This window comes from Stegostoma tigrinum, chromosome 6 (genome assembly GCF_030684315.1).
Source record: "Stegostoma tigrinum isolate sSteTig4 chromosome 6, sSteTig4.hap1, whole genome shotgun sequence".
Taxonomy (NCBI): Eukaryota; Metazoa; Chordata; class Chondrichthyes; order Orectolobiformes; family Stegostomatidae; genus Stegostoma; species Stegostoma tigrinum.
The window spans coordinates 60,255,510-60,281,558 of NC_081359.1; the positions used below are offsets into that span (position 1 = coordinate 60,255,510).

The 26,049-nt window shown below is 41.6% G+C and overlaps 1 protein-coding gene across 10 annotated transcripts in view; it reads left to right on the forward strand.

Annotated features, from left to right (window-relative positions):
* LOC125453276 (neuronal PAS domain-containing protein 2-like) overlaps positions 1-26,049 on the forward strand; it is a 160,333-nt gene that overhangs the window by 103,439 nt on the left and 30,845 nt on the right. For all 10 annotated transcript variants that reach the window (XR_009445845.1, XM_048532621.2, XM_059646594.1 and 7 more), the window contains 8 exons: positions 8,940-9,046; positions 12,445-12,592; positions 13,920-14,004; positions 14,223-14,343; positions 14,632-14,738; positions 15,897-15,989; positions 20,291-20,437; positions 24,951-25,076. Coding sequence is in view for 9 of the 10 variants with exons in the window: in XM_048532621.2 (XP_048388578.2) it covers positions 8,940-9,046; positions 12,445-12,592; positions 13,920-14,004; positions 14,223-14,343; positions 14,632-14,738; positions 15,897-15,989; positions 20,291-20,437; positions 24,951-25,076 (934 nt within the window). In the remaining variant the exon portion in view is untranslated. The remainder of the gene's footprint in view (positions 1-8,939; positions 9,047-12,444; positions 12,593-13,919; positions 14,005-14,222; positions 14,344-14,631; positions 14,739-15,896; positions 15,990-20,290; positions 20,438-24,950; positions 25,077-26,049) is intronic.

Here is a 26,049-nt window from a genome sequence, read left to right on the forward strand (position 1 = left end):
CAGGTTCTGTGACCCTTCCTCAGAATTGACAGTAGGCAGGAAAATGTGGGTTTTCATGCAGATGATAAGGTTGGGGGGGAAGGGTCTAGGCCCGTAACGTCAGCTTTCCTGCTCCTTTGATGCTGCTTGGCTTGCTGTGTTCAACCAGCTCTACATCTTGTTATCTCAGATTCTCCAGCATCTGCAGTTCCTACACTTTATGTGATAACAGGCCGTGTTGTTTGGGGTTGGGGGCTAGGATATGAGAGAGTTCAGGCCCTAAAATGATTGATCTCGATATTGAGTCCAGAGGGCTGCAGAGTCGCCAAGCGGAAAATGAGGTACTGTTCTTACAGCTTGTGCTAAGTTTCACTAGAGCACTGCAGCAAGCCAGAGACACAAATGTTGGCTAGGGAAAAGTGTGATGTGTTAAAGTGGCAGGCAACTGGAAGCTCAGGGTCTTTTCTGCAGCCAGGGTGTCCCAGAGGGAACAATCTCTGCAGAAGATAGACAACAGATGGGAGGGGAATATGTATCTGGTGCTGGCATCTTGCTGGAGGTGGCGGAAATGGCAACTGGTGATCTTCTGGATGTGGTTGCTGGTGGGATGGCAGGTAAGGACAAGGGTAATCCTTTCGCTGTTGCAGGAGCCTAAAGTGGGGCTGAGGGCGGAATTGGAGGAGGTAAATCGGACCCATTTGAGACCCCCGTGGACCATGATGCTGGGAATCCTCTCCCCATGTCTGATGTACCTCTCCCCATCCCACAGTCCCTTTCACCCAGCTCCAACACTCTCCCTCCAGCTGGACCCCTTCTTCTGGTCTTTTACCTGCACTCAATCTGTTCACCGAGAACTGTTGAGTTGACATTGGTCACCTCAATTTCTCTGCCCACCTCAAGCATTTGAAACTGGACGGATAACCTGGCATTGATCTAGGCTCCGGGAAAGATAATGGCATAAACAGCCCTGTTGACCCTGCAAAGTCCTCCTCACTAACATCTGGGGACTAGTGTCAAATTGGGAGAGCTATCTCACAGACTAGTTAAGCAACAGCCTGACATAGTAACACCCACAGAAACATACCTCACAGACAATGTCCCAGACACCACCATCGCCGTCCCTAGATATGTCCTGTCTTACCGGCAGGACAGTCCCAGCAGTGGTGACGGCACACTGGTATACATTCAGGAAGGAGTTACCTTCGGAGTCCGCAATATTGACTCTGGACCCCATGAAGTCTCGTGGCTTCAGGTTAAACATGGGCAAGGAAATTTCCTGCTGATTACCACAAACTGTCCTCCCTCAGCTGATGAATCAGTACTCCTCATTATTGAACAACACATAGAGGAAGCACTGAGGATTGCAAGGGCACAAAATGTACTCTGGGTGGGGGATTTCAATGTCCACGACCAGAGTGGCGCGGTAGCAGTACTACTGATCGAGCTAGTTGGGTCTGACAGGACATAGCTGCTAGATTGGATCTGTGACAGGTGGTGAGTAAACCAATAAGAGGGAAAAACACACTTGACCTCATCCTTACTAATTGCTAGCTGCAGATGCATCTGTCCATGACAGTATCAGTAAGAGTGACCATCACAGAGTCCTTGTGGAGATGAAGTCCTGCATTCACATTGAGAATAACTTCCATTGTGTTGTGTGGCACTATTACAGTGCTAGATAGGACAGACTTCGCACAGATCCTGCAACTCAACACTGGCATCCATGAGGCACTGTGGGCCATCAACAGCAGTAGAATTGTACTCCAGCACAATCTGTAACCTCTTGTCTGGCATATCCCCCACTCAACCATTACCATCAAGCCAGGAGGTCAACCCTGGTTCAATGGAGAGTGCAGGAGAGCATTCCAGGAGCAACACCAGGCATACCTGAAGATGAGGTATCAACCTGGTGAAGCCACCAAACATGACTACTTGCATGCCAAACAGCAAAAGCAGCAAGTGATAGTGCTAAACGATCCCACAACCAACAGATCAGAACTAAGCTCTGCAATCCTGCCATATCCAGTCGTGAATGGTGGTGGACAATTAAACAGCTCACTAGAGGAGAAGACTTCATAAATATTTGCATCCTCAATGATAGAAGAGACCAGCACATCAGTGCAAAAGATAAGGCTGAAGTGTTTGCAGCAGTCTTCAGCCAGAAGTGCCGAGTAGGTGATTCATCTTGGCCTCCTCCAGTGGTCCCCACATTACAGATACCAGTCTTCAGCCAATTCAGTTCACTCCATGTGATATCAAGAAACAGTTGGAGAGACACTGGATACTGCAAAGGCTACCGTCCCAACCATCTTCAACTGCTTCATCAATGACCTTCCCTCCATCATAAGGTCAGAAGTGGGGATGTTCATTGATGATTGCACAATGTTCAGCACCATTCGTCACTCCTCAGATGTTCACATGCAACAAGATCTGGACATTATCCAAGTGGTGAGTAATATTTGTGCCACACAAATGCCAGGCTAAGACCGTCACCAAAAGAGACAATCTAACCACCATCCTTTGACATTCAATGGTGTTACCATCACTGAATCCTCCACTATCAACATCCTGGGGGTTACCATTGACCAGAAACTTAACTGGACTCACCTCATAAACACAGTGGCTACAAGAGGAGGCTAGAAGCCAGAAATACTGCGGCGAGTAACTCACCTCCTGACTCCCCAAAGCCTGTCCACCATCTACAAGGCACAAGTCAAGAGCGTGATGGAATACTCCCCACTTACCTGGATGAGGACAGCTCCAATAACACTCAAGAAGCTTGACACCATCCAGGATGATGATTGGCACTACATCCACAAGTATCCATTCCCTCCACCACCGACACTGTATAGCAGCAATGTGTACTATCTACAAGATGCACTGCAGAAATTCACCAAAGATCCTCAGACAGCACCTTCCATACCCATGACTACTTCTATCTAGAAGGAAAGGGCATCAGACATATGGAAACACCACCACCTCCAAGTTGCCCTCCAAGTCACTCACCATTCTGATTTGGAAATATATTGCTGTTCTTTCACTGTCGCTGGGTCAAAATCCTGTAATTCCCTCCCAAATAGCATTGTGGGGCAACCTACAGCAGGAGGAGCTATTAAGGGTCTAGGCCCGAAACGTCAGCTTTTGTGCTCCTGAGATGCTGCTGGGCCTGCTGTGTTCATCTAGCTCCACACTTTGTTATCTTGGATTCTCCGGCATCTGCAGTTCTCATTATCTCTCTCCATTACACACTACCTATTGTTTAATCACTAACAGTCTCCATTAACAGTTATTCACCCTCCTAGCCAGATCATTATCCACTCCTTTGTCTGTCCAACAGCTCTTCTCTCTCTTTGGGCTTTTTTCCCACCTTTTGTTTCTCCTTACCCCCTCCCGCAACCCTATCATCTGCTTAAAAACCAACGTTTTCCTACCTACCATCAATTCTGAGGAAGGGTCACTGGACCTGAAACCTTAACTCTGATATCTCTTCACAGATGCTAGCAGATATCTGTGGTGTTAATTGACACACAGTTTACACAGCTAAATTTATGATTTACAAAAAAAAATCAGATGATCAGGGATCATTAGTAGTTTAGATTGAGTTCACTTTCAAAAAAATCAGACTTCTATTTAATCCGAGCAGAAGAATAAGGATTTTAGTTCAGGAGATAAATTTCATCCTAGCAGAAGTGTAGTTTGTTAGGTTTGTAGAATCTCAACATTTTACAGTTTGTAGAAATCTCTTTGCCTGTCAGAACTGAACAGAAATCCAAAGCATCAGAAGTAGAAAGAAACCTTAGAACTGTTGCAACAGTTCGAGAAAGAACACCAGAATCGGTGAAGTAAGAATTTAAAGAGTTAGGAAAGAAGTAGTATTTCTCTTGGAGCAATTATCTGTAAAGGATATTGTTGGGATAATATGTTGAATGTTTTTTGTTGCTGTTTATGTTAAGTTCTTTTCAAATTGACACACATATATATAGCTTTGTTTGTTTTCTTTTGTGTAATAAACATGTGTTTAGTGGTAAAGCAACTCTGGCTGCCTTGTGTGAATATGTTCAGTGCTTAACCAATATGGTAACAAACTGCAAAAATAGGATTTGTGATCTATCAATCTGGCTTTCATTCTGGGATCTGACTTGTGAAATGTGGCCATAAGCTGAAAACATACGATCATACGTATATATGAATTTATGAAATGGAAGCAGGAGTAGACCATTAAGCCTCTCAAGCCTGCTGAGAACCCCAAAGACACAAGAAACTCTAAGAGAAACAGATTCTCCTCATCTCTGTCCTGATCAAGCTACCCTTCTAGTCCAGCACTCACCCAAAAGAAGAGAATCCTGACAACTTATATAGGGACAATTTCCGATCACATGCTGCTTGCAGGAAATCTCACCCAATGTGGACTCCAGTCTTCTTGCATTTGGTCTGTGGGTGTTCAGATTTCCAGTTGTATAGGAAGATTTTCTTATAACAGAAAAAACAACACATTTTTGAAATCATCGGCAGCACACATGCAATTTTCTAATTAGTAAGTGGTAGGATGCCCATTTTTTTCTGTTAGATCAGACAAATTGTTGAGTTTTGTCACTGATTAAGAGTCATCTAGACTCAAAGTGTTAGCTTGCTGTCTCCTAATGGACGGTACCTGACCTGCTGTGATCTCTAGCATTTGTTGTTTCCAGCACAGATTCCAGTGTCTGCAGTAGTTTGCTCCTAAATTGTTGAGAATGGTCCACAATTCATTAATGGGAAAAATATATAAATATGTGATGTCAAGAGATGCTTATTCCTTATCTTTATCAGTGACTTTGCTGTTGTCCAATGATTTTGTTTTTATAATGCCACTATCTCTGTGGTTAATTCCTCATAATGTTCAAATCGGAACAAATGTGAATAGTGCTGGATACTGGGAAAATGAATGCAGTATGTTTCAGCATCTCTAAGGGCAACACTAAGGGAATATTATTATTTTGTCAACCAGCCTTTGCTCTGTGATCTGCAAATTCTTTAATAATATCATGGTTTCCTCACTTACAAGGTTTCAGCTCACTTTGATGGCAATTGTGTCTTTCACTTCACTGGGATGAGGTTTGTTCCTTAGCAAGTAGATGGAAGAATAGAAACATCAATATATTTGACCCTGCTTCACTTTAGTTATAACAACACGCTTCAAGCAATCTTATCCAGCCCGTAATGAGAGTTCGCCACTATTCTCGAGCAGGCTGCTAAGAAAATCTTTCTTATAGAACTGGAAATCTGAACATCCACAGACCAAAGGCAAGAAAACTGGAGTCCATAATGACAGCAGTCTCCTGCAGTCAGTTTCTTATGAGAGATACAGTTATGCCTGCAGAAAGCATTAAAGAGCAGTGTATATGTTGACATTAAAGATGATCCTTTTGGCTAGGAATACGGCTGCAGTGCTTCACTTCAGCATTCTGTACCACTTGAAAGAGTTTGCATCAATCCTAGTAGTAGAATTAAGACTCCACTTTGAGCACTGCAATCTGAGATAAAGTGGACATCAACAGCCTGTCCAATGTATATGAATACATGCATATTAAACTATGAAGAATATATGCCTAATCCATTGCTATCTGAGTACATTTCTTCAAGTGTTTTCTTACCTTCAAAAACCAACAAAATTATATTCATAATAAATTTCGCAGATCATTCCTGCCACATCCTACTTGGATATCATGCAATAAACAAGGAATGGCAATTTCTGCTTAATTGCAATTAATTGGGATTTTACAAAAAGTCTTGAGTAGGTGAAGAAATAAAGACTTTCTATGTACTATATCAAAATGTTCACAACTTATCAAACTTTTCTTTTTAATTTTGGTTTGTCTATCTATGTGCGATTCTTATTTAAATAACTTATGGTTGTGCTAATGTAAGAGAATTTGTTACTTTGTCCCAGTTTTATTTGCTGAATCATCAAATTTTCATTCCTGGGGCATATACCAGCATTCTGAAATTTCCCAGCCTCAGGAGAAACAGTTCTGACTGGCTGAATCTTTATTCTATGGGAAAGGAATACTTGCTGGGGTGAGGGGCGTAGTTCTGAGGTGACCTTGGTGTCTGATGGGTGCTGAGACAGGCCATTTAAATGTTTTAATCAAAGCAGTTAGGACTCTAACTCTCACAACCCTTGTCCCACTCACACCCTGTCCATGCCAACTCAAGCCAAACCCACCCTCATGGCACCTTATATCTTCTATGTCAACCTATGCCCCTAAACTCCCTCCACCCACCCTTACATCTTCCATGCCAAATCACCAAGCACATCCAAAGGTCAACTTCAGGTGCCATGCTTAGATGAAAATAAAACAAAGTCCTAAGTATTAGTTACAGAATTCACTATATCAAAGAAAAGCTCTTGTTGATAAAAGACCATTCAATATATTTAAACCTCTTCACGTTCCCAGCCTCTTATAAAAACAAACATTCATATCCCCACATAAAATGCAGCTAATCCCTCGGTAACCGTGCAAAGCTGTTAATCATACTCTGAAATTACAGCCTTCCCCATCCAAAGTGATAATTATTGGTGTGGAAGCAGTCAAAAAGTAAGAACACTATAAGGATCACGCTCAGTCTTATGCCAACAAACTACTATCAAACTCTGAAGCACTGATTGTTTTTCAATTTAGAGACAATTCAGGCTTTTAAAAAAAAAAGTGGCGATTCAAATAATGTGACAGCTTGGCAATTTCACAGACATGAACTCCCTTTTACACAAAACCAGGCCTACTCTTTAAAAATTGTACATCACACATTTTAGGAAACAGACCTCACTCCAGCAAAATTGTGGTCTGAGATAATGGGAACTGCAGATGCTGGAGATTCCAAGATAATAAAATGTGAGGCTGGATGAACACAGCAGGCCAAGCAGCATCTCAGGAGCACAAAAGCTGACGTTTCGGGCCTAGACCCTTCATCAGAGAGGGGGATGGGGGGAGGGAACTGGAATAAATAGGGAGAGAGGGGGAGGCGGACCGAAGATGGAGAGTAAAGAAGATAGGTGGAGAGGGTGTAGGTGGGGAGGTAGGGAGGGGATAGGTCAGTCCAGGGAAGACGGACAGTTCACGGAGGTGGGATGAGGTTAGTAGGTAGATGGGGGTGCGGCTTGGGGTGGGAGGAAGGGATGGGTGAGAGGAAGAACCGGTTAGGGAGGCAGAGACAGGTTGGACTGGTTTTGGGATGCAGTGGGTGGGGGGGAAGAGCTGGGCTGGTTGTGTGGTGCAGTGGGGGGAGGGGATGAACTGGGCTGGTTTAGGGATGCAGTAGGGGAAGGGGAGATTTTGAAACTGGTGAAGTCCACATTGATACCATATGGCTGCAGGGTTCCCAGGCGGAATATGAATTGCTGTTCCTGCAACCTTCGGGTGGCATCATTGTGGCAGTGCAGGAGGCCCATGATGGACATGTCATCAAGAGAATGGGAGGGGGAGTGGAAATGGTTTGCGACTGGGAGGTGCAGTTGTTTTTTGCGAACTGAGCGGAGGTGTTCTGCAAAGCGGTCCCCAAGCCTCCGCTTGGTTTCCCCAATGTAGAGGAAGCCGCACCGGGTACAGTGGATGCAGTATACCACATTGGCAGATGTGCAGGTGAACCTCTGCTTAATGTGGAATGTCATCTTGGGGCCTGGGATGGGGGTGAGGGAGGAGGTGTGGGGACAAGTGTAGCATTTCCTGCGGTTGCAGGGGAAGGTGCCGGGTGTGGTGGGGTTGGAGGGCAGTGTGGAGCGAACAAGGGAGTCACGGAGAGAGTGGTCTCTCCGGAAAGCAGACAGGGGAGGGGATGGAAAAATGTCTTGGGTGGTGGGGTCGGATTGTAAATGGCGGAAGTGTCGGAGGATAATGCGTTGTATCCGGAGGTTGGTAGGGTGGTGTGTGAGAACGAGGGGGATCCTCTTGGGGCGGTTGTGGCGGGGGCGGGGTGTGAGGGATGTGTCGCGGGAAATGCGGGAGACGCGGTCAAGGGCGTTCTCAATCACCGTGGGGGGAAAGTTGCGGTCCTGAAAGAACTTGGACATCTGGGATGTGCGGGAGTGGAATGTCTTATCGTGGGAGCAGATGCGGCGGAGGCGGAGGAATTGGGAATAGGGGATGGAATTTTTGCAGGAGGGTGGGTGGGAGGAGGTGTATTCTAGGTAGCTGTGGGAGTCGGTGGGCTTGAAATGGACATCAGTTACAAGCTGGTTGCCTGAGATGGAGACTGAGAGGTCCAGGAAGGTGAGGGATGTGCTGGAGATGGCCCAGGTGAACTGAAGGTTGGGGTGGAAGGTGTTGGTGAAGTGGATGAACTGTTCGAGCTCCTCTGGGGAGCAAGAGGCGGCGCCGATACAGTCATCAATGTACCGGAGGAAGAGGTGGGGTTTGGGGCCTGTGTAGGTGCGGAAGAGGGACTGTTCCACGTAACCTACAAAGAGGCAGGCATAGCTGGGGCCCATGCGGGTGCCCATGGCCACCCCCTTAGTCTGTAGGAAGTGGGAGGAGTCAAAAGAGAAGTTGTTGAGTGTGAGGACGAGTTCAGCTAGGCGGATGAGAGTGTCGGTGGAGGGGGCCTGGTCGGGCCTGCGGGACAGGAAGAAGCGGAGGGCCTTGAGGCCATCTCCGTGCGGAATGCAGGTGTACAGGGACTGGACGTCCGTGGTGAATATGAGGTGTTGTGGTCTGTTTGCTTTAACCCATTCATCCTATTGCCTTGCCCCCACCATCACTACTGGATGAAGATTGAATCAGTGAAAATGGGAGTAGGATTTCTGGATCTGGGCAACCAGGTTTGTTCAACCTTGTGAAAATTCAAACCATTGTGTCGAGGTTCACTTTGGTAAATTAAGTTTATTTAGTTCATTTTCAGGCATTTGTGTTTTCTATACAAACAGTTTAGTAGTTGCAAGTAAGTTCTGCTTGCATTTTGTAGTTAAATATTCTTTCTAACTGCAGGGCTCCACCGATCATTGGTTATTTGCCTTTTGAAGTCCTTGGTACATCAGGTTATGATTATTACCATGTGGATGATCTGGAGCAGCTAGCCAGGTGCCATCAGCAATGTACGTACCATTCGGGGGAGAAAAATGCTCAGAATTTTCAAAAATATTTGGACTTAATCTGTTGGAACAGAAAATAATGTAACTCATCTAAAAATGGACTAGAGAATTTTTAAAACATTGTAAATAGGCTTAACATATAGAGTTGAGTAAAAATGTATTTGAAAACTCCTGAGTCAGAATGAATCACATCCTCTTAATTAACTGCAAGCAATCTTATTCATCTTAGTTTTTGTTGAATTACGTCTATTTTCATCAATCTCAGACTTCCAGTGAGGAGTCACATTAACAAGGAATGCTGGTCAGAGAGTCTTGAACTCCAAAGGAATGCTGCTTTTAAGTGCAATCCCATCACGAGCAAGAAGCATTAGTAAATTTTCTCTAGAATGCTTAATTTAAACAATATTTGAACAATATTTTCTTTACAATATGAAAGCATTCTGTACTGACTTTTCCTCTGTAAAGTTGATTGTAGCTGATAAATATTAATTTTTTAAAAATTCCAGATCTACGTACTATAAATGTTTTTAGACTATATATAACACCTTAAAGTGAGATGCATTAAAATTAACACTCAAGAAGTAATTTTGTGGTCAATAAAAACAACATCTGATTTATTACTTCTATATTTTTCATTTCAAAGTGAATAACAATAACTGTAATAATGTACACCATATTGTTTAACGCTACTTACCATCAATTATCAAATGAAGTCTGCTTTATTAAAGGAGAAAGAAAATTGTGGAAAATGCTTTATGTTCGCACTATTGACTGGGATTGAAACAAAATATATGTAATATACATCCAAAATATTAATGTTTAGCTGATATTTCTTCACTATAGCAACTGCCAAATCGAGTCTCTTTTGCTGACAGACTACTCCAAAGATATTAAAATTGTCTCAATTGAAAACAATAAGGGCCTCACTTTAAGATTGGCCTGAAAGCCATACAAATCTAATATACACTGGATTCTCAGAAAATAAACTATCAGTTGGTGAGGGACCATACTTACTCAAAAGAATGTTCTCACAGATGGGATTCTTAGATCAGCTGTCATTGGGGCAAAGGTCCTCTTTCATTGCTATAAAACTCTCTGATTGTATAACGCTAAAGATGTAAAATCTATTTCCTTTCGTGCGAGTAAAGGGACAACTATAGTTTTACTCTGAGAATAGCTACTTAGCCTCTGTGGAAGGATGATGTCACAGTGACGTCCGATCACGTGGAACTGGAGTCTGAGCTTGTAAATTGCAGAAGTTGCCGTCCTTTACCTTGATTATCGTTATGTTTAATTTAGCGATATTGTTTTGGGTCTTTCCTTGTTAATTACACAGCAATGTACTTGAATGTGAAGAAAGGTTGAAATTCCTTGTAAAATTCTGAAGACAGTCATTATAGCTTAATTAAAAGAAACATTTACTAAACTAACTAAAATTACACTTTGAGAAGTCTTCTTTTGTTCTCTAGAGAAACAAGGTCACAAGAATCCTCATCAAGTCAGGTCAGATTAAATCTTATCACTGCATTAAAATGTGTTAACATTGAGGTAACAAAATGGTATTACAACATACAGCAAAATATGTAAAGCCCAAAATAACCATAATGGATTACAGAACTTAACCCAAAGTCAGATGTGGGCTTGTTACACAAAACCTAAAATAAATGTAGGATATAGCTGTGTCTTTGTATAAAATTCATTTTATCTCTTAGCATCTTCATACAGTAGTCTAAATCCAGATTAGTTTGGGCCATAAAAGCGAGTTGTAGTGTTTGTTTATTTGATCCTAGGGCATAGGCACATGCAGTACACAGGAATGCACGCTTTCAAAGACAAGGACCACATATGTCTTTTAGGGTTTTTTAAGTAACTGCAATGAAACAGAATATAATGTTAATAACCCATTCTCTTACCAAATGCGCTGCCAAACTATGACTAATAATTGAAACATAAACTGAATCCTACAGCGTAGATTAACGGATTGGATGAACAGTCCAAAGAATTTAACTATAAATTCCACATTAGCAGTTTCAGAAGTTAAATCAGTTAAATTTACCAGAAATAAAGAAAGGGTACAATTATAAAAAATGAAATTTGCCATAAGGCCTTTTGGGGTCACCAGTATCCTTTAGGAAATGATTCCTTCTGTCCCTATGATCGTACAAAAATGTTTTATTGAGAGAGACCCAAAATTTGCAGTAAGGAGATTCATTCACCTTGACTTTGGACAGTAAGGCCAAAATCTGTCCTAATTCAGATGAATGTGGGTAAAACACAGAATGTATCTACTTCTGAATGATTATGGTGCATATTCCTACACATCCACTGCTGTTTTCCTCAACAGAAAGCTCCCAATGAGCTGTGCCCTCAGCAGGATGTGCCAGCAATGTGAAAGATGTTACTTGCTTTTCCCTAAAGATAGACTGTTGTTTAACAGGAAGTTGGGAAAAATTGTGTTGCAGTGGAAGTTCTTGCAATTGAGTGCTACGGCACAAAGAAGAACCCTGACTGACCATTGTGACGCTGGGTGCTTTAATAATGCAGCTGGGAAGAAAGACCAGGGGTCACTTGGGCCACTCTCATAAAGAATGAGAACAGGTGATTAGATTAGATTAGATTCCCTACAGTGTGAAACAGGCCCTTCGGCCCAACAAGTCCACACTGCCCCTTGAAGCATCCCACCCAGACCCATCCCCCTATAATCCACACACCCCTGAACACTACGGGCAATTTAGCATGGCCGATCCACCTAGCCTGCACATCTCTGGACTGTGGGAGTAAATCGGAGCACCCGGAGAAAACCCACGCAGACACGGGGAGAATGAGCAAACTCCGCACAGACAGACACCCGAGGCTGGAATCGAACCCGGGTCCCTGGCGCTGTGAGGCTGCAGTGCTAATCACTGAGCCACTGTGCCACCCAAATGCTTCTCCCATTTGAGATTTCTGTTCCTGCTCCCACATTCTGCTGCTTTGATTCTGGCACAGTGAATGGTAGGTCAACTCATGGATTCTGGACCCAAGGACATTGTAACATGCCACAAAGATAGTGATCAAAGTCAGGGAAGACATTTTCACATGACTTATTCTTTTATCTGTCGCACAGTTTAATGCGCAACACCGTCATTATTTAGCCAGCTACATTCCTTGGCACTCAGGACTTATGCCTAACCATCAGATACTCCACCTTTCTCTCACCTACCAATGTTGTCAATCTCATATCCCTTTTTTATTGCCTTCATGTATGTCCTGATTCAGCTGTGGCCAATATATCACCAAAATACAGTGCTAAACAATTCTACAAGTTATCTTAAAAAAGACACAGCTTTTAAATTTTTTTTTGTATTTGTGCACGATAATGACATGATAAAAATATGTAGACATGCTTTTTGATTTTACAGTGATGCAATTTGGTAAAGGGAAGTCTTGCTGTTATCGGTTTCTTACTAAAGGACAACAGTGGATCTGGCTCCAGACCCGCTACTACATTACCTACCATCAATGGAACTCCAAGCCAGAGTTTATTGTGTGCACACACACATTAGTGAGGTAGGAAAAAGTTCATTGACTGGAAGGTGTAATAATAGTGGAGAAAATTTCCTTTGGGTGTTACGTCTAAGAAACACCATAAGCAGGGAGACGTTTTTGATATTTCCAGCAAAGTTGCCTATCAATTACTTTTGTATAATTCTTTAAATTTGGTGGAGATGTTGAACATAGGGAAACTATGATTACAATATCCCTAACAATATCTCTGCCTGTGCTGGTCGCAAACAAAGCTTTTCACTGTACATTGGTAGATATGACAGTAAATCACATCAAATCAATTCAAACACAGAGACCAGAGTAAATGCCTATACTTGGTCATTATTTATAAAATAATTATTGATAATATTGAAATTATTCATAACATGGGGTCAAAATAACCAAAAACCTACAATTAGACCTAATTACAGTTTTAATTAGAAAACTTACTTAGCAAGATTGTACACCAAAAATGTAAGGAGTATTCACTTTGCAAAGTGAGTAACAGCAAAACCATACTACCATCTTCCAGTATAGCAGATATCATTGTACTGACATAACATTGAAAGTTAGAGATGCATAACACAGAGTTAGTTCCACAGCAAGCAGTCTGTGTCTTGGCTTTTGATGTTTAAGGACACCTGATTCTGGGCGCTTTTTTTTTTCACGGTAGCTTATCAGTAAATACAGCCTGGTGAAATTGCTCAAATTAACCAGAGCACTAGACGAAATCTGTCATAAATGCTTATTTAGTAACTTGTTAATTAGAATATTTTCTTGATATTTTTCCTCTATGTTTTTCTTGTCTCAGACTGTGTGTTGGTACTAGCACAATGGAATGCAGTTTGCATGTAGCCAGCGAGCATTCAGCACTGGTTAGCTGAGTTGGCTGGATGGCTGATCTGTTACATACAGTGATGGCAACAACAGAGGTTCAATTCTTGTACCAGCTGAGGTGTCCTGAAGTGCTGCTTTCCCAACCTGACTCCTTGCCTGAGGCTTGGGGGGGCTCACAAGTTAACCACACTAACAGTCATCTCTCTCCAGTGAGAGAGCAGCCTCTGAGACTGTGGTACATCAGTTGATTCTGAGCCTTCAACACAAAAGAATGTGTTCCTTCTACTTTGCCTTCCATGTCTGCTTGCTGAATGGAATTATCAGCCTCAATGATAGGTAGCACTGTGATAAAAACCCGTGGTTTCCGATTGTAAAACAATCAATGAGTCTCTTGATTTGATAGAATAAGTTGTGATTTGTATAATAATTCCAGAATCCAAGTTATATGTTTATTCAGACTCATTTTCATTGAGTTTTCTTTTCTTTTCATTGATTTCTTACAAAATCACTGCAGCTATGCAGAAGTTCGAGCCCAGCGTCGAAAAGACATCGGTTTGGATGATAGCTCTGCAGAAGTTGTTGGTTCTTCATTGCTTAAGGTAATAAGAAAAATTAATCTATTCGCAGTTCTGGGAATGCTTTAAATGCCTGTTATTGTGAAAGATTCTGTGGCCATTTATGAAGGCCATTGTAAAATTCATTTAATATTATTTGTGAACGTATTGAAAACAATCACAGTTAATATTGCAGGTAGCATATTGGAAAATAATGATTTGCACATACCTGTCATATATTCTACTGTTATTGATCCGTACAGGGACACAATTTAAGAATTGAAACGCAGCAACATGTCGAAGTGCTCCCTGGCAGTCCATCACCTTCTTCTTCATCTCGGAGTTCACACAAATCATCTCATACCTCGGTGTCAGAATCTGCATGTAGGTGTCTTCTTTTTTCATGTTGACTTTGGAAACCTTAAGGATTAACTTTTCCATTTTGCAATGTTAGCTGCCTACACCTTCAGAAAATATCCATGAAGTAAAATTTGTAAAATGCTTCAAATAGGTGATCATGATGCTTTTCTTACATGGATTCTCCCTCCCCCCCCCAATTAATTATTGAATATCTATAATCAATGTATTAATCTGGTTCTGCTCAATTAGAAATTCTGTGTTGTAGCTTGTAGAAATTGTGGCCATCTCTATAAATTCAAATTTCTTTCTCAGCAACACAAAGCAAACTACTCTCAGAGACCAGTGCTCCATCCTTGCAGACAAAAGCAACAGTACAACAAGATATAGGAATTCAGCAGCATCCACCCACCAGCAACCAGGTAAGGATTTTCTATAACGTAGTCACTTACATGCTGATGAATTACTGGTAATTAATGATAAATCCATTGTCACAAGACGAGATCATTTTAAAATCACCAAAGTTAAATTGCTGCAGTGTTGGAGGAGTTTGCACAGTTAGAGATTTTTTGCTGAATTCATGGTTAAAAATGTATCAGCACCTCCATTGACTAAGAATTTTTTTTAGCATTACCTTTGGGGCCAGGAGAAGGAGTGTTAGATTCCACAAGAAAAGTTTAAATGTTTTGTTGCCTCCTGAAATTCCCACCTCACAGTTTACACAAGTGCCACCAACTCTTCTTTTGCTACTTGCCAGTGACCTCATACCACTTGACATCTGTGCTCCCATCCAGAAGATGGTGCTACTGCATTTGCGCCACTGACTAACACGGATGATGGTCTGAGGTTTAAAATGTCCCTGGCTACATTTTGCCAAAATTAGGGAAGTTTGCTGATCACCAATGCCCTCACTCACCTAATTCTGACCACAAGTTAGAATCAGGGCATAATTTTTAAGATTTTCTCACTGAGTGTCATGAGTCTTTGGAATTTACTCCTTCAAAAGACAGTGGAAGCAAAGTCTTTCAGTATTCTAAGGCAATGGAAAATAAATTCTCGATAAACAGGTCGGCAAAAGGGAATCGGCATAGTTGAAGTGTGGAGTAATCAGAGAAGCCATAATCATATTGATTAGTGCAAGAGGATTAAAGGGCCGAGCGGCCTACACATGCTCCTAATGCATATATTTGTATATACGCTTATATATATCAAATTACACAGACACACTGTAATCACAAAATTTATTTTTAAATGGCCGTGGTTTCAGAATAATGAGACTATAAGCCTAAACTTAGTATTGAAAATTATTAATCTTTTATTGTCTCTATAGTATTGATTTCTGTTACAGAAATCCTATATTTATCTATCAGTTCACAAATAATTATTTGAGATTCACGACTGTCAATTAATGCTTTCCTGCAAACTACTCTCTGCTTTTGACACAGATTGACTTCAATAGGAATTCTTCACTATATTGGATGAAATAGATGAATGCTGTAACAGTGGAATGCTCTGGCACATTCTGGTCACTTCTTGCTCAGTTGTGAAAAACAAAGCCAATTGTAACCTTTCTTTTGCAGTCTTCTTTAATGTCGGAGCCATCTATTGATCTACTGTCACAGGAGTTGCTGCCCCAGGCTACTGTGGTCAGTCAGCCCGCATCCATGGCACAGGTTAGAAAATAGCTGTACTTCTATGAATATATGTCCTTCCGTTTCCCTAAAACCTGGTTCAGAATCTTCAAACAAATTGACAAATGAGACAAGCAGGAATTAACAAAGCATGGGTAATGATACTTTCAAATTTAGAATTTTAAAATTATTTATTTGACTTCTTGCTTGATTATCAAGCTGCTTGCTTTATTCTCTGCCTTGACCTTGTTATTGTGAAAGTAGGCAAGTTACGTGCTCCCTGCCTCTTCCTGAGCTGTTACTCCACCACCTATTAGTTCCTTCATTCTGTAACTTTTTGGGTTTATTTCTTCAATTCCTTTGTGGATTAACTAACCTGTATATGGGCAGGATCTAAATGTCCTTTTTTAAAATGTGATTGCACTTAGTGATATATCACAATGGAATGCCAGTATACCTTTAATTTCCTATTTCAATTTTCTCTTTAAAAGGCTTGTATCAGCTACAATTCCTTAGCTGCAGACACACAGACTTAAAGAAATCCAGCATGGTTTTGTTTAAATTAATGGCTGAAAATTTCCATTCTTTGGTCAGGCGCTGAAAATAGAGATACTGGCCAGATTCTGTTTTCCTATTGTTACATTCCATCAGGCTTGGGCAAGGCCAACCCCAAGAAACCATGCCTTTCACAAATACAATCAATTAAACTTGTTAGGCAATTCATGGAGAGCTCACAGAGGACCATCTCAACATTTTGCACAGCCTGCACACTGGGCCGCGTGCAGAACAAGTGCTTGGAGAGAGCAGCACAGCATCAGTTATGACCATCCCAAGATATTTGGTGAGCACTATAGAAGGGAGAATTTCTCAGAGGTAGTGGCACACAGCTGCCTTCACTGTACGCACATTGTAGGGGCAGTGATGATTGCTTGCTCAGGCAATGAAGAGAATGTTATTCTCCTAGTATCACAAGCAGAAAAGATCAAGGGACAGGCTTCCAGGCGTAATTGGATTGACCATTGAAGAAATTTGTCACAACTTATCTTCAGTGCAAAGACATCATTTGAAAGATAGAGATGGTTGTGTATGTCATTTGGTAATTTTCATCCACTGGAGGAATATTAAAGCAAACAGTAAGAGATGATCAATGAATGGATGTGATAGCAGATAGGATGGCACAGTGGCACAATGGTTCGCATTGCTGCCTCACAACCCCAGGGACCCAGGTTCGATTCCAGCCTCAGGCGAATGTCTGTCTGGAGTTTGCACATTCTCCCTGCGTCTGCGTGGGATTCCTCCGGGTGCTCCGGTTTCCTCCCACAGTCCAAAGCTGTGCACGTTAGGTGGATTGGCCATGCTAAATTGCCCACAGTGTTCAGGGATGTTTAGGTTAGGTGGGTTGTAGAGGGATGGGCCTGGGTGGGATACTCTGAGGTTCAGCATGGATTTGTTGGGCCAAAGGGCCTGTTTCCACACTGTAGGGATTCAATGTCCTGTTGTCTATGAATTTGGAGATACAATGGAAAAAGCCATCACAAACCATGATCAGTGTCTAGTGAGACCACTAGAGACAGGTCATCAGACAAGCCTGAAGCTGCACAAGGAAACACTGCAAGGGAAGATGGCTGACGTCAATTACGTTGTTCATTAACTGATTGTGAAAGAATTTTGCCCTGATCTTCATAAAGTGTGACTTGCAGGAGAGATGCAGCGATAAGCAGACATGAAGGTAGTTGAATCACTTGGAGGATTTTAGATAGCTGAATTCTTGTCCAATTTGTTGTCAAAGTGTGAACTTTTCTCAGAAGTTCATTGCAAAGGAATGTTCCATTTTACCGGGCACAGAACAAGAAACAGTTTTCACTCACATCAAACAACTAGCATTGACAGCAGCAATGCTAAGGTACTCTAATGTCAATGACCAAGTCACGCTGTAGTGCGATGTCAAACAGGATTTGTGAAACTCTCATGCAGCAAGAACAGTCAATTTCATTTGTATCTAGACCACTCACTGAACAATATTACCCTCAGGTTTAGAAGAGACAAGTTGATAATGAAATCTGACCATTTCAAAGCCGATTCAAAGTACCTTTCCTAAAATGTTCCTGTTGCTTCAAAGCTCTGCAAAGAATATTATGTAGCTTGCAATGATACATTTGGGAAATGAGGATCAAGCAAGGGAAGCAGGCTACCTTTTGACATGTTGAACTGTCTTTGAAAGAGTTGATGACATTAGCGTAGAATGTAAAGAGTGTAAAGTGCATTGAGTGCATCATTATATGCTCTGCAAGTCATCAACACGGCAAAGGTATTGAATCTGACAAACATGCATCTCACAGATCGTGCAAACTGAGCAATTAGATGAAACCATTCAAGTGCTACCAAAAACTTAAAGAATGGGTTGACACCATCAGAAGCACACTTCTTACACAAGTATTGAGCATTCAAACATCAAGTGTCGCATAGGATGGCATAATTTATAAAGAAACTGGAGTCATTATCCCGAAAAAGATGCAAAGAAATGCTGAGGTGCATCCATGCAAGGTTTAATAAATTAAATTTAATCTAGGGAAGGCAAGAGAAGTACTCTGTTGACCAAAAATGAGCAATGAGGTTATGGTTCACATTACTGGGTGCAGTGCTTGTTGAGAAAATCAAGCTAAGCAACTACAGAGCTGTTCATGACCCATGGCATCCCTGGCAAATGAAAATGGTTTAGGCTGGAAAGGACAAATGGTTTTCATTGATGCAGGTGGTCTTCTTAAAAGAATGTATGTGGGTCACTTGGAACTGCAAATGGTGCTGCAACATTTTTTTCTACAGAAACAAGAATGTTTGGAGAAATGTCTTTGTGTTTTGTAGCTAATGCACATGTGTGCATGTAACTTCTGTTGTTACTTCTAAAAAATGTTTTAAGACAGTCACAATTTTTACAAACCAAGAGGAACATTAACCATCAAGTTGCATGCCGAGGAGAACTAATTTCCTCTTCGAAGGGATGGAACTCATGGAAAGTTTATGGCCAAGGGGTTGCTAGAGTGGGCCTTGCTGCTGGAAGACATTATTTTGAAGAGGCTTTCGAAAAGCCCTAGAACATTTGTCCTGGTGTGTCAGGAAGAAGGGAGGTTGCTGAAAAATCAGGAAGAGTGAGATTAAGCTACAAGACTACATATCTGCTGTGAACATAATATAACATACAAATGGTTCTTGACATATGTTTGCATGAGTTATTAGTTTTCAATTTTATGTTTTGTACTTTGGCATAATAGTTGTTTATTAAGTGATGTTTGCTCCTTGTTGATTTTTAGCTTGCTTTTAAAAAAAAATGTCATAAGACACGAAATCTTTTCGTCAGTTGGTGGGAATATATATATCTTTCTTCTTAAATGTTATTGTTCTGAACTGAGTTGATAACAGTAATGACTTATCCTTTATGTGACCCCGGGATGGAACCACAGAGACATGACAAGTGAAAGCATCTGTACACCACGACTGACAATGAGCATGCCATTGGGCTCCATTGAGATGGTGGTTAATCTCATGGACAGCTATATATGACAGAACCCACTTGGACAGCACTCCCTTCACAACTGATAGCACCAACCAAGGACTTAGACAGTTACCGAGGATGATGAGGGTACTCCTTGCCCCACCTTTTGCAGGACGCATACTTCTCCCAAGTTCAGAAACAGCTCACACCCCAGGCTCCTCAGCTAGTGTGTCTTCTGGATGTTGAATACTCACACAAGGCTTATCCTGATGATCTGACTAAAGAAGATAATTAAGCCTTTCCCTGCACTGGTTACAGTTTGTACTGGCCATACTTCAGGTGTGCCTATAATATAGTACTCTCTGCATCTCCTGTGGAACACTTGGCACACTGGTCCTGGCATCATTGACATTTAATGGCAGTTACAGTAACGAGGTACTGAAATTCAGCCTGCCCTTTCTCAGATCTGTTTCTGTTCCTGCCCTGATAACCACTAATTAACTATCCAACCTACTTTACAACAAATTAACCGTCTTCCTCAGTCAAAATAGGGAATAATAACTGCTTCCCCCATTACACTCAACAGTGTTTCGGCTAATAATCTGGAATGATCCTTAAGTTGATTTCCTGATTTTGAAAGGCTAATCTACCCTGTTTTTCATTTACACAACTCTGAATGGTAGAAAACTTTAATTAAGTATGAATAGTTCTGAAGGAAAGGTCTTGCATTACATACGTGATGCTTGATTATTATATTTAGATTGATAATTGCATTTCGGCACGACTGTTCACGTTAGCTGTATTGAATTTACTGCTCAGCATTTGTAATATTGCCTGTTGTTATTCATACCAGTTCCCAGCACAGTTTGACGTGATTCAGTCTCTCAAGGATCAGCTTGAACAACGTACACGCATTCTCCAAGCAAATATCACATGGCAGCAAGAAGAACTACAAAAAATTCAGGAACAACTGTGCATGGTGGATGACTCAAATTTGCAGGTAAGAATAAACAACAAATGCTGAAACATATTGGCAAATCGTTAAAAGATGGGATGTTTCAGGGTTTAATTTTATAGTCCAAAAGGTATTCAGCCCTTTCCTCTACTTCAAGATCCATTTTTTTGCCTAAATTCTGAAAGAGAAAGCAAAATAATATTAATAACTTTGAAGAATAATTTCTGTGTGAGTGGAGTTTCTCAGGTGCTTCAGCATCCTGTTTCTGTTGAAAATAATGTGACTGAATATGCTGTACTGTTCTATGTACTATGTCCTAAACCGTCAAATAAACTGTCAGGAAGAGTGACGCTGACTTTCTGAGAGTTTGACCTTGAAATATCTAGCTACAGAAATACAGGTTTCTTGCTGGAGCCTCAGATGAACTGGTGCTGTTGTGTTTATGCGGGTAAAGGTAAAGCATTAAAATGTGGTGTGTCAATTTAAGCAATCTAAAAGTCACACTCAGGACGTTTACAACAAATTACTAACAAAATGCCATCCGGACATTTACAGGAAACTGTCCAATTCGTGCCACACAGATGCCAGGCAATGACCATCTCCAATCTGATTGTCAAGAGACAATCTGACCAGCATACCTTGACATTCAATGGTGTTGTCATCACTGAATCCCCACTATCAACGTCCTTGGGGTTATCATTGACCCGAAACTCAACTGGACATGCCACATAAACAAAGGGGCTACAAAAGAAGGTCAGAGGTGGGGAATCCTGCAGTGAGTAATTCACCGCCTGACTCCTCAAAATCTGCCCACCATCTATAAAGCACAAGTCAGGACTGTGATGGAATGCTCCCTACTTACCTCAATGGGTGCAGTTCCAGCAATACTTGACACCATCCAGGACAAAGCAGCGCACTTGATTAATACCATATCCGCAAGCATCCATTCCCTCCACCACCCTCCAGTACCAGCAGTGTGTACTATCTACAAAATGTACTGCAGAAATTCACCAACAATTCTCAGATAAAACCTTCCAAAGCCACAACCACTTTCACCTCGTGTATAAGTTCAGAAGATACATGGGAACACCAACACCTGTAAGTTCCTCCCAAACCACTAACCGTCCTGACTTGGAAACATATCACCACTCATTCACTGTCATTGGGTCAAAATCCTGGAATTCCCTCCATAAGTGCATTGTGGGTCAACCTACAGTATGTGGACTGTAGTGGTTCAAGACAGCAGCTCACCACCACCTTCTCAAGGACAACCAGTGGTGGGAAATATGTGTTGTCCAGCCAATGACACCCACATCCCACAGGTGAATAAAGAAAAGCATTTTGCAAAGACTATGCAAGCCCAAGTTAGACCACGCCTGGAGTACTGTGAACAGTTTCAGTTCCCTTGTGTAAGGAAATATATATTGACATTGGAGGCAGTCCAGAGAAGTCACCCCAGGCTGATCTTAGGTATGGAGGGTTGATGTATGAAGTGAGGCTGAGTGGCATGGGCCTGTACTCACTGGACTCTAATGGAACGAGAGAAGACCTCACTGAAACATACAAAATTCCTACAGGACTCAACGGGGTTGTTAAAGAGTCAAGGGCAAGAGGGCATAAACTCAGAATAAGGAGTTGCCCAGTTAGACCATGTCTCAGAAGGTGATGAACTGTGGATTTCATTACACCAGAGGGCTACATAGCCTGGGTTGTGAAGTATACTCAAAGCTGAGATCAATTTTGCATCAGTAACGGATTCAAGGCTTATGAGGAAACAGCAGGAAAGTGGCATTGAAAATTATCAAATCAGCCATTATTTCATTGGATGGCAAACAGACTCAATGTGATGAATAGTCTATTTCTCTATCTTATGGTTATCTCTGCCACTCTTTATTTTCTGGTCAATCATCTTTGTGTGATTATATGATTTTCTTCTCTGAAGTTTGACATTTTCCTTAACTTCTTCTTAACTCCTTAACTGCCCTTCCTTTTGAAATTTTCTTCATATAGTAGGAACATTTTATTCCTTTGTTCTGTCATGGAATGTGGTTGTCATTGTGAAGGCCAGCATTTTCTGCCCTACCCTGATTATGCTTGAACTGAGTGACCTGTTAACACCAATCGAGAGGACAGTCAAAATTTGACCACATTGTGGGTTTCACGTCACTTGTAGGTCAGACAGGGTAAGGATGGCAGATTTGCTTTCCAAGAACAACTTCCCAGGTGAACTAGATGTTTTTCTTCTCCCTGACTATCATTGATTACATGGTCGCCATTAGACTAGCTTTTTTAAATTCCCCAATTTTGTTGAATTCAGATTTGATCATCTGCCGTGAAGAGATTTTTTATTCTCTCAGAGGATGTGGATTTTACTGGCTGGGCCAGAAATTGTTGCCCGTCCCTAGTTGCCCTTGAGAAGCTGGTGGTGAACATTAGCCTGGATTAGTAGTCCAGAGTAGACTAGTACATTATCAGTATATCATCACCTCATCTGAAATGTCTACTGTATCTGCTTTTCTACTGATGTATCCCATAGCCCAGCATCCCTGTTCACTTCAGATAGTTCAGTTTTCATGCCCGCATAGCTTCCCTTATTATTTATCCTGACCTCACAATCAAGAGATTTGAATTTGAAATTTCATATTAAGTTAATGTGTATTCCATTTCTGTACTCAGTATACCCCTCTGTTGTGATAGGGATGGGTAACTCAGATTGGATCTTTGGCTAGGATTTTGGGAAGTTGTCTATTGGAATTTTCCAGAAAGTCTTGGGGTAGGACCTGAGAGCATGAAAGTATATGCATCTTGAGCTCAGCAGGCAGATGACGATAGACTCTGCTATAAGCAGAAGAGGAGCTGTAGATGTGAACCAAAAGGGCTGTCAGGGGTATTTCCAATTTCAAGCTCTCAGCAAGAAAACAGTGAAGCCTTAAGTTTGAGCTTAGAACTCTGCAGTCACAAGGCTTCAAAGGAAATTTGGACGATTGCTTCACCAAAAGCTGTGGAAGGATCCCCATAAAATTTCATGCCTCAGGACATAGCTGGAACATTGAGAAAAAAAATCAGAGGGAATTTTGGAGGATTATGGCAGACATTTAGGTCTATCCCAGAAAAAGTAAATGGCTTCTTGTCAGGCTTTTGTAGGTTCAAAAACTTTTAGGGGGAGTTGCAAGGAAAGTGGGAAGGCTCAGTTGAGAATATTAAACAAAAGTATACGTGATTGCGCTTTATTATCTCCCATACTCATCCAGACAAGTGAAGAGTATTCTATCTCACTCCTAATATGTACCTTGTGATATATGTAATTTCTTGTGATTTTCAGCGTGGCACTGTGTCTGGATTGAATGTAGTTATGTTATTGAAATTTCTGATTCTAGTCATCAAGTAGTAGTGAAGGAATTTGTGACAGTGTTAATGGCCCTACCTAACACCCAGGAGGAATGGGTTCAAGTCCCACCTGCTCCAGAGGTGTGTGCTAGTGTCTTTGAACAGGTTGATTATCAAATCTTGCAGGAACACAGTAGAAAGCTTCACTTTCTGAGTGACGGGTTTTTTTTTAACCATGATACACTGTATGAAATTGCAAACCAGTTTTACAGAAACAGGCTTATGAGTCTGTTACTCATGGCACACAGAGGAAGTGTATAACCTGATAAATTAGAATCTTTCCCTACAAAAATATGACATAATTACCATCTTAGCCGACTTTTGTTAATATCCATAACAGCACTGTGGGGTGTGATTACACAATATGGGCTGCAGTAGTTCAAGAAGGCAGCTCATCACCATGTTGTTAAAGGCATTTACAAATGGACAAGATAGTTAGTGGTGATACATTTCATAAATGGAACAGAAAATTCATATAGGATTTCAGATCTAAAAATCACAAAAATATGGTTCTCATTACTCAGTCCTTTGAGTTTAGGAGTTGGGACATTACGTTGAGGTTGTATAGGACATTGGTGAGGCCTATTCTGGAATACTTTGTCCAGTTCTGGTCGGCCAGTTATAGGAAGGCTACTATTAAGCTGGAGAGGGTTCAGAAGAGATTTACCAGGATGTTGCCAGTTATGAAAAGCTTCAGTTATAAGTAAAGGCTGGATAGGCTGGGACTTTTTGCACTGGAACGTAGGAGATTGAGAGGAGACCTGGTAGAAGTTTATAAAATAATGAGAGGTATAGATAGAGTTGATGATAGTTGTCTTTTCCTTAAGATGGGGAATTTCAAGACTGGGGGCACATTTTTAAGGTGAGAGGAGAGAGATTTAAAAAAGAAATAGAGGCAATTTTTTTACACAGAGGGTGGCCTGTCTCTAGAATGAACTTCCTGATGAAGTGGTGAATGCGGATACAGTAACAACGTTTAAAGGACATTTGGATAAGTACATGAATAGGAAAGGTTTGGAGGGACACAGGCCAGGAGCAGGCAGGGGAACAATTTAGTTTGGGATTATGTTCAGCATGAACTGGCTGGACCGAAGGGACTGTTTCCATGCTGTATGTCTGTATGACTCAATGGTTGAACATCTTTCTTAATGTTTCTTTCTTCTCCTTTCAGTTATTGTTGCAGCAGCCAGCATCGATCAGCCTGAGTCCGTTACAATTTCAAGAATCACAGCAGCAAAAGCAGCAACAAATGGGTCTTATATCGCAAGACCGGGATCTCCCCAGTAAACAGTTCCAGGTACCAATAGGATCGACATAATAGAACCAAGTATAGTCACAAACCAATGAAAGTATTTGTTTCGAATATGAACACATAAAATATTGGAAACACCAGAGCAGATCCATCTTTGCGGTGGACTCTTCATTAGGAATGGGAAACTAAAAGATATGTGATAAGTTAGGGCTTAACAAAGCAATAAAACTATAAACCCATTTAGCCTGGTGATTTTGCTATACTTCGGCCTTATAAGGATTCGTCCGTTCAGATGGAGAGAAAAACCCAAGACAAATAAATGTAGTCAGCAAAGGTGGCTGTGTAAAGTTTACAAGATATTAACTGAGGAGTTTATTGATGGCAGTCTGGAGGAGGTGACACCCTCACCAGTGCAACCTTTGAGAGCCCTGAGAGAAATAAATCCCCAGTTGGGAGTGAGAGACCTGCGCTGAGCCTCCGGACTCCATTAGAGACTGTTCATGCCAGAACATTCCCAGCAGGGCATATGTCTCACCCTCCTGTCAGCCAATCAGAGGGCAACAATTCTCCATTGCCATCTGCGCCATTGGGATAGTGACTGCTGCAATAATACATTTGGGCTTTCATTAAGGATCACTGTCGGATCAATGGGGAAAGATGAGTCAGTGTGAGCTGGTGGGTGTGGAGAGGGCACCACTGACAAGGTCGGGGAAGGTTTTTGGAAGGTGAAGCTGTAGTTTAGCTGTCAGCAGCACCCTCTCCCCAATCAGGCCCTGAGTGCCTTTGAACAAGGACCTCCACAGTATGTTAGGGCTTCCCTGAGTGGCAAATACCATCTATCACAGTACGATGAGGCACTTAACTTAATTACTTGCCATTAATTCTCATTTAAGAGCCTCAATTATCATCCAAGCAGGTAAGCCATCCTCAGACTGTCACATCCAGAATGAATTTACAGGGAGTTAGCTGGAGATTAATGCTGTTTTCAAATTGATTAAATAGCATCGTTGCTGCCTCT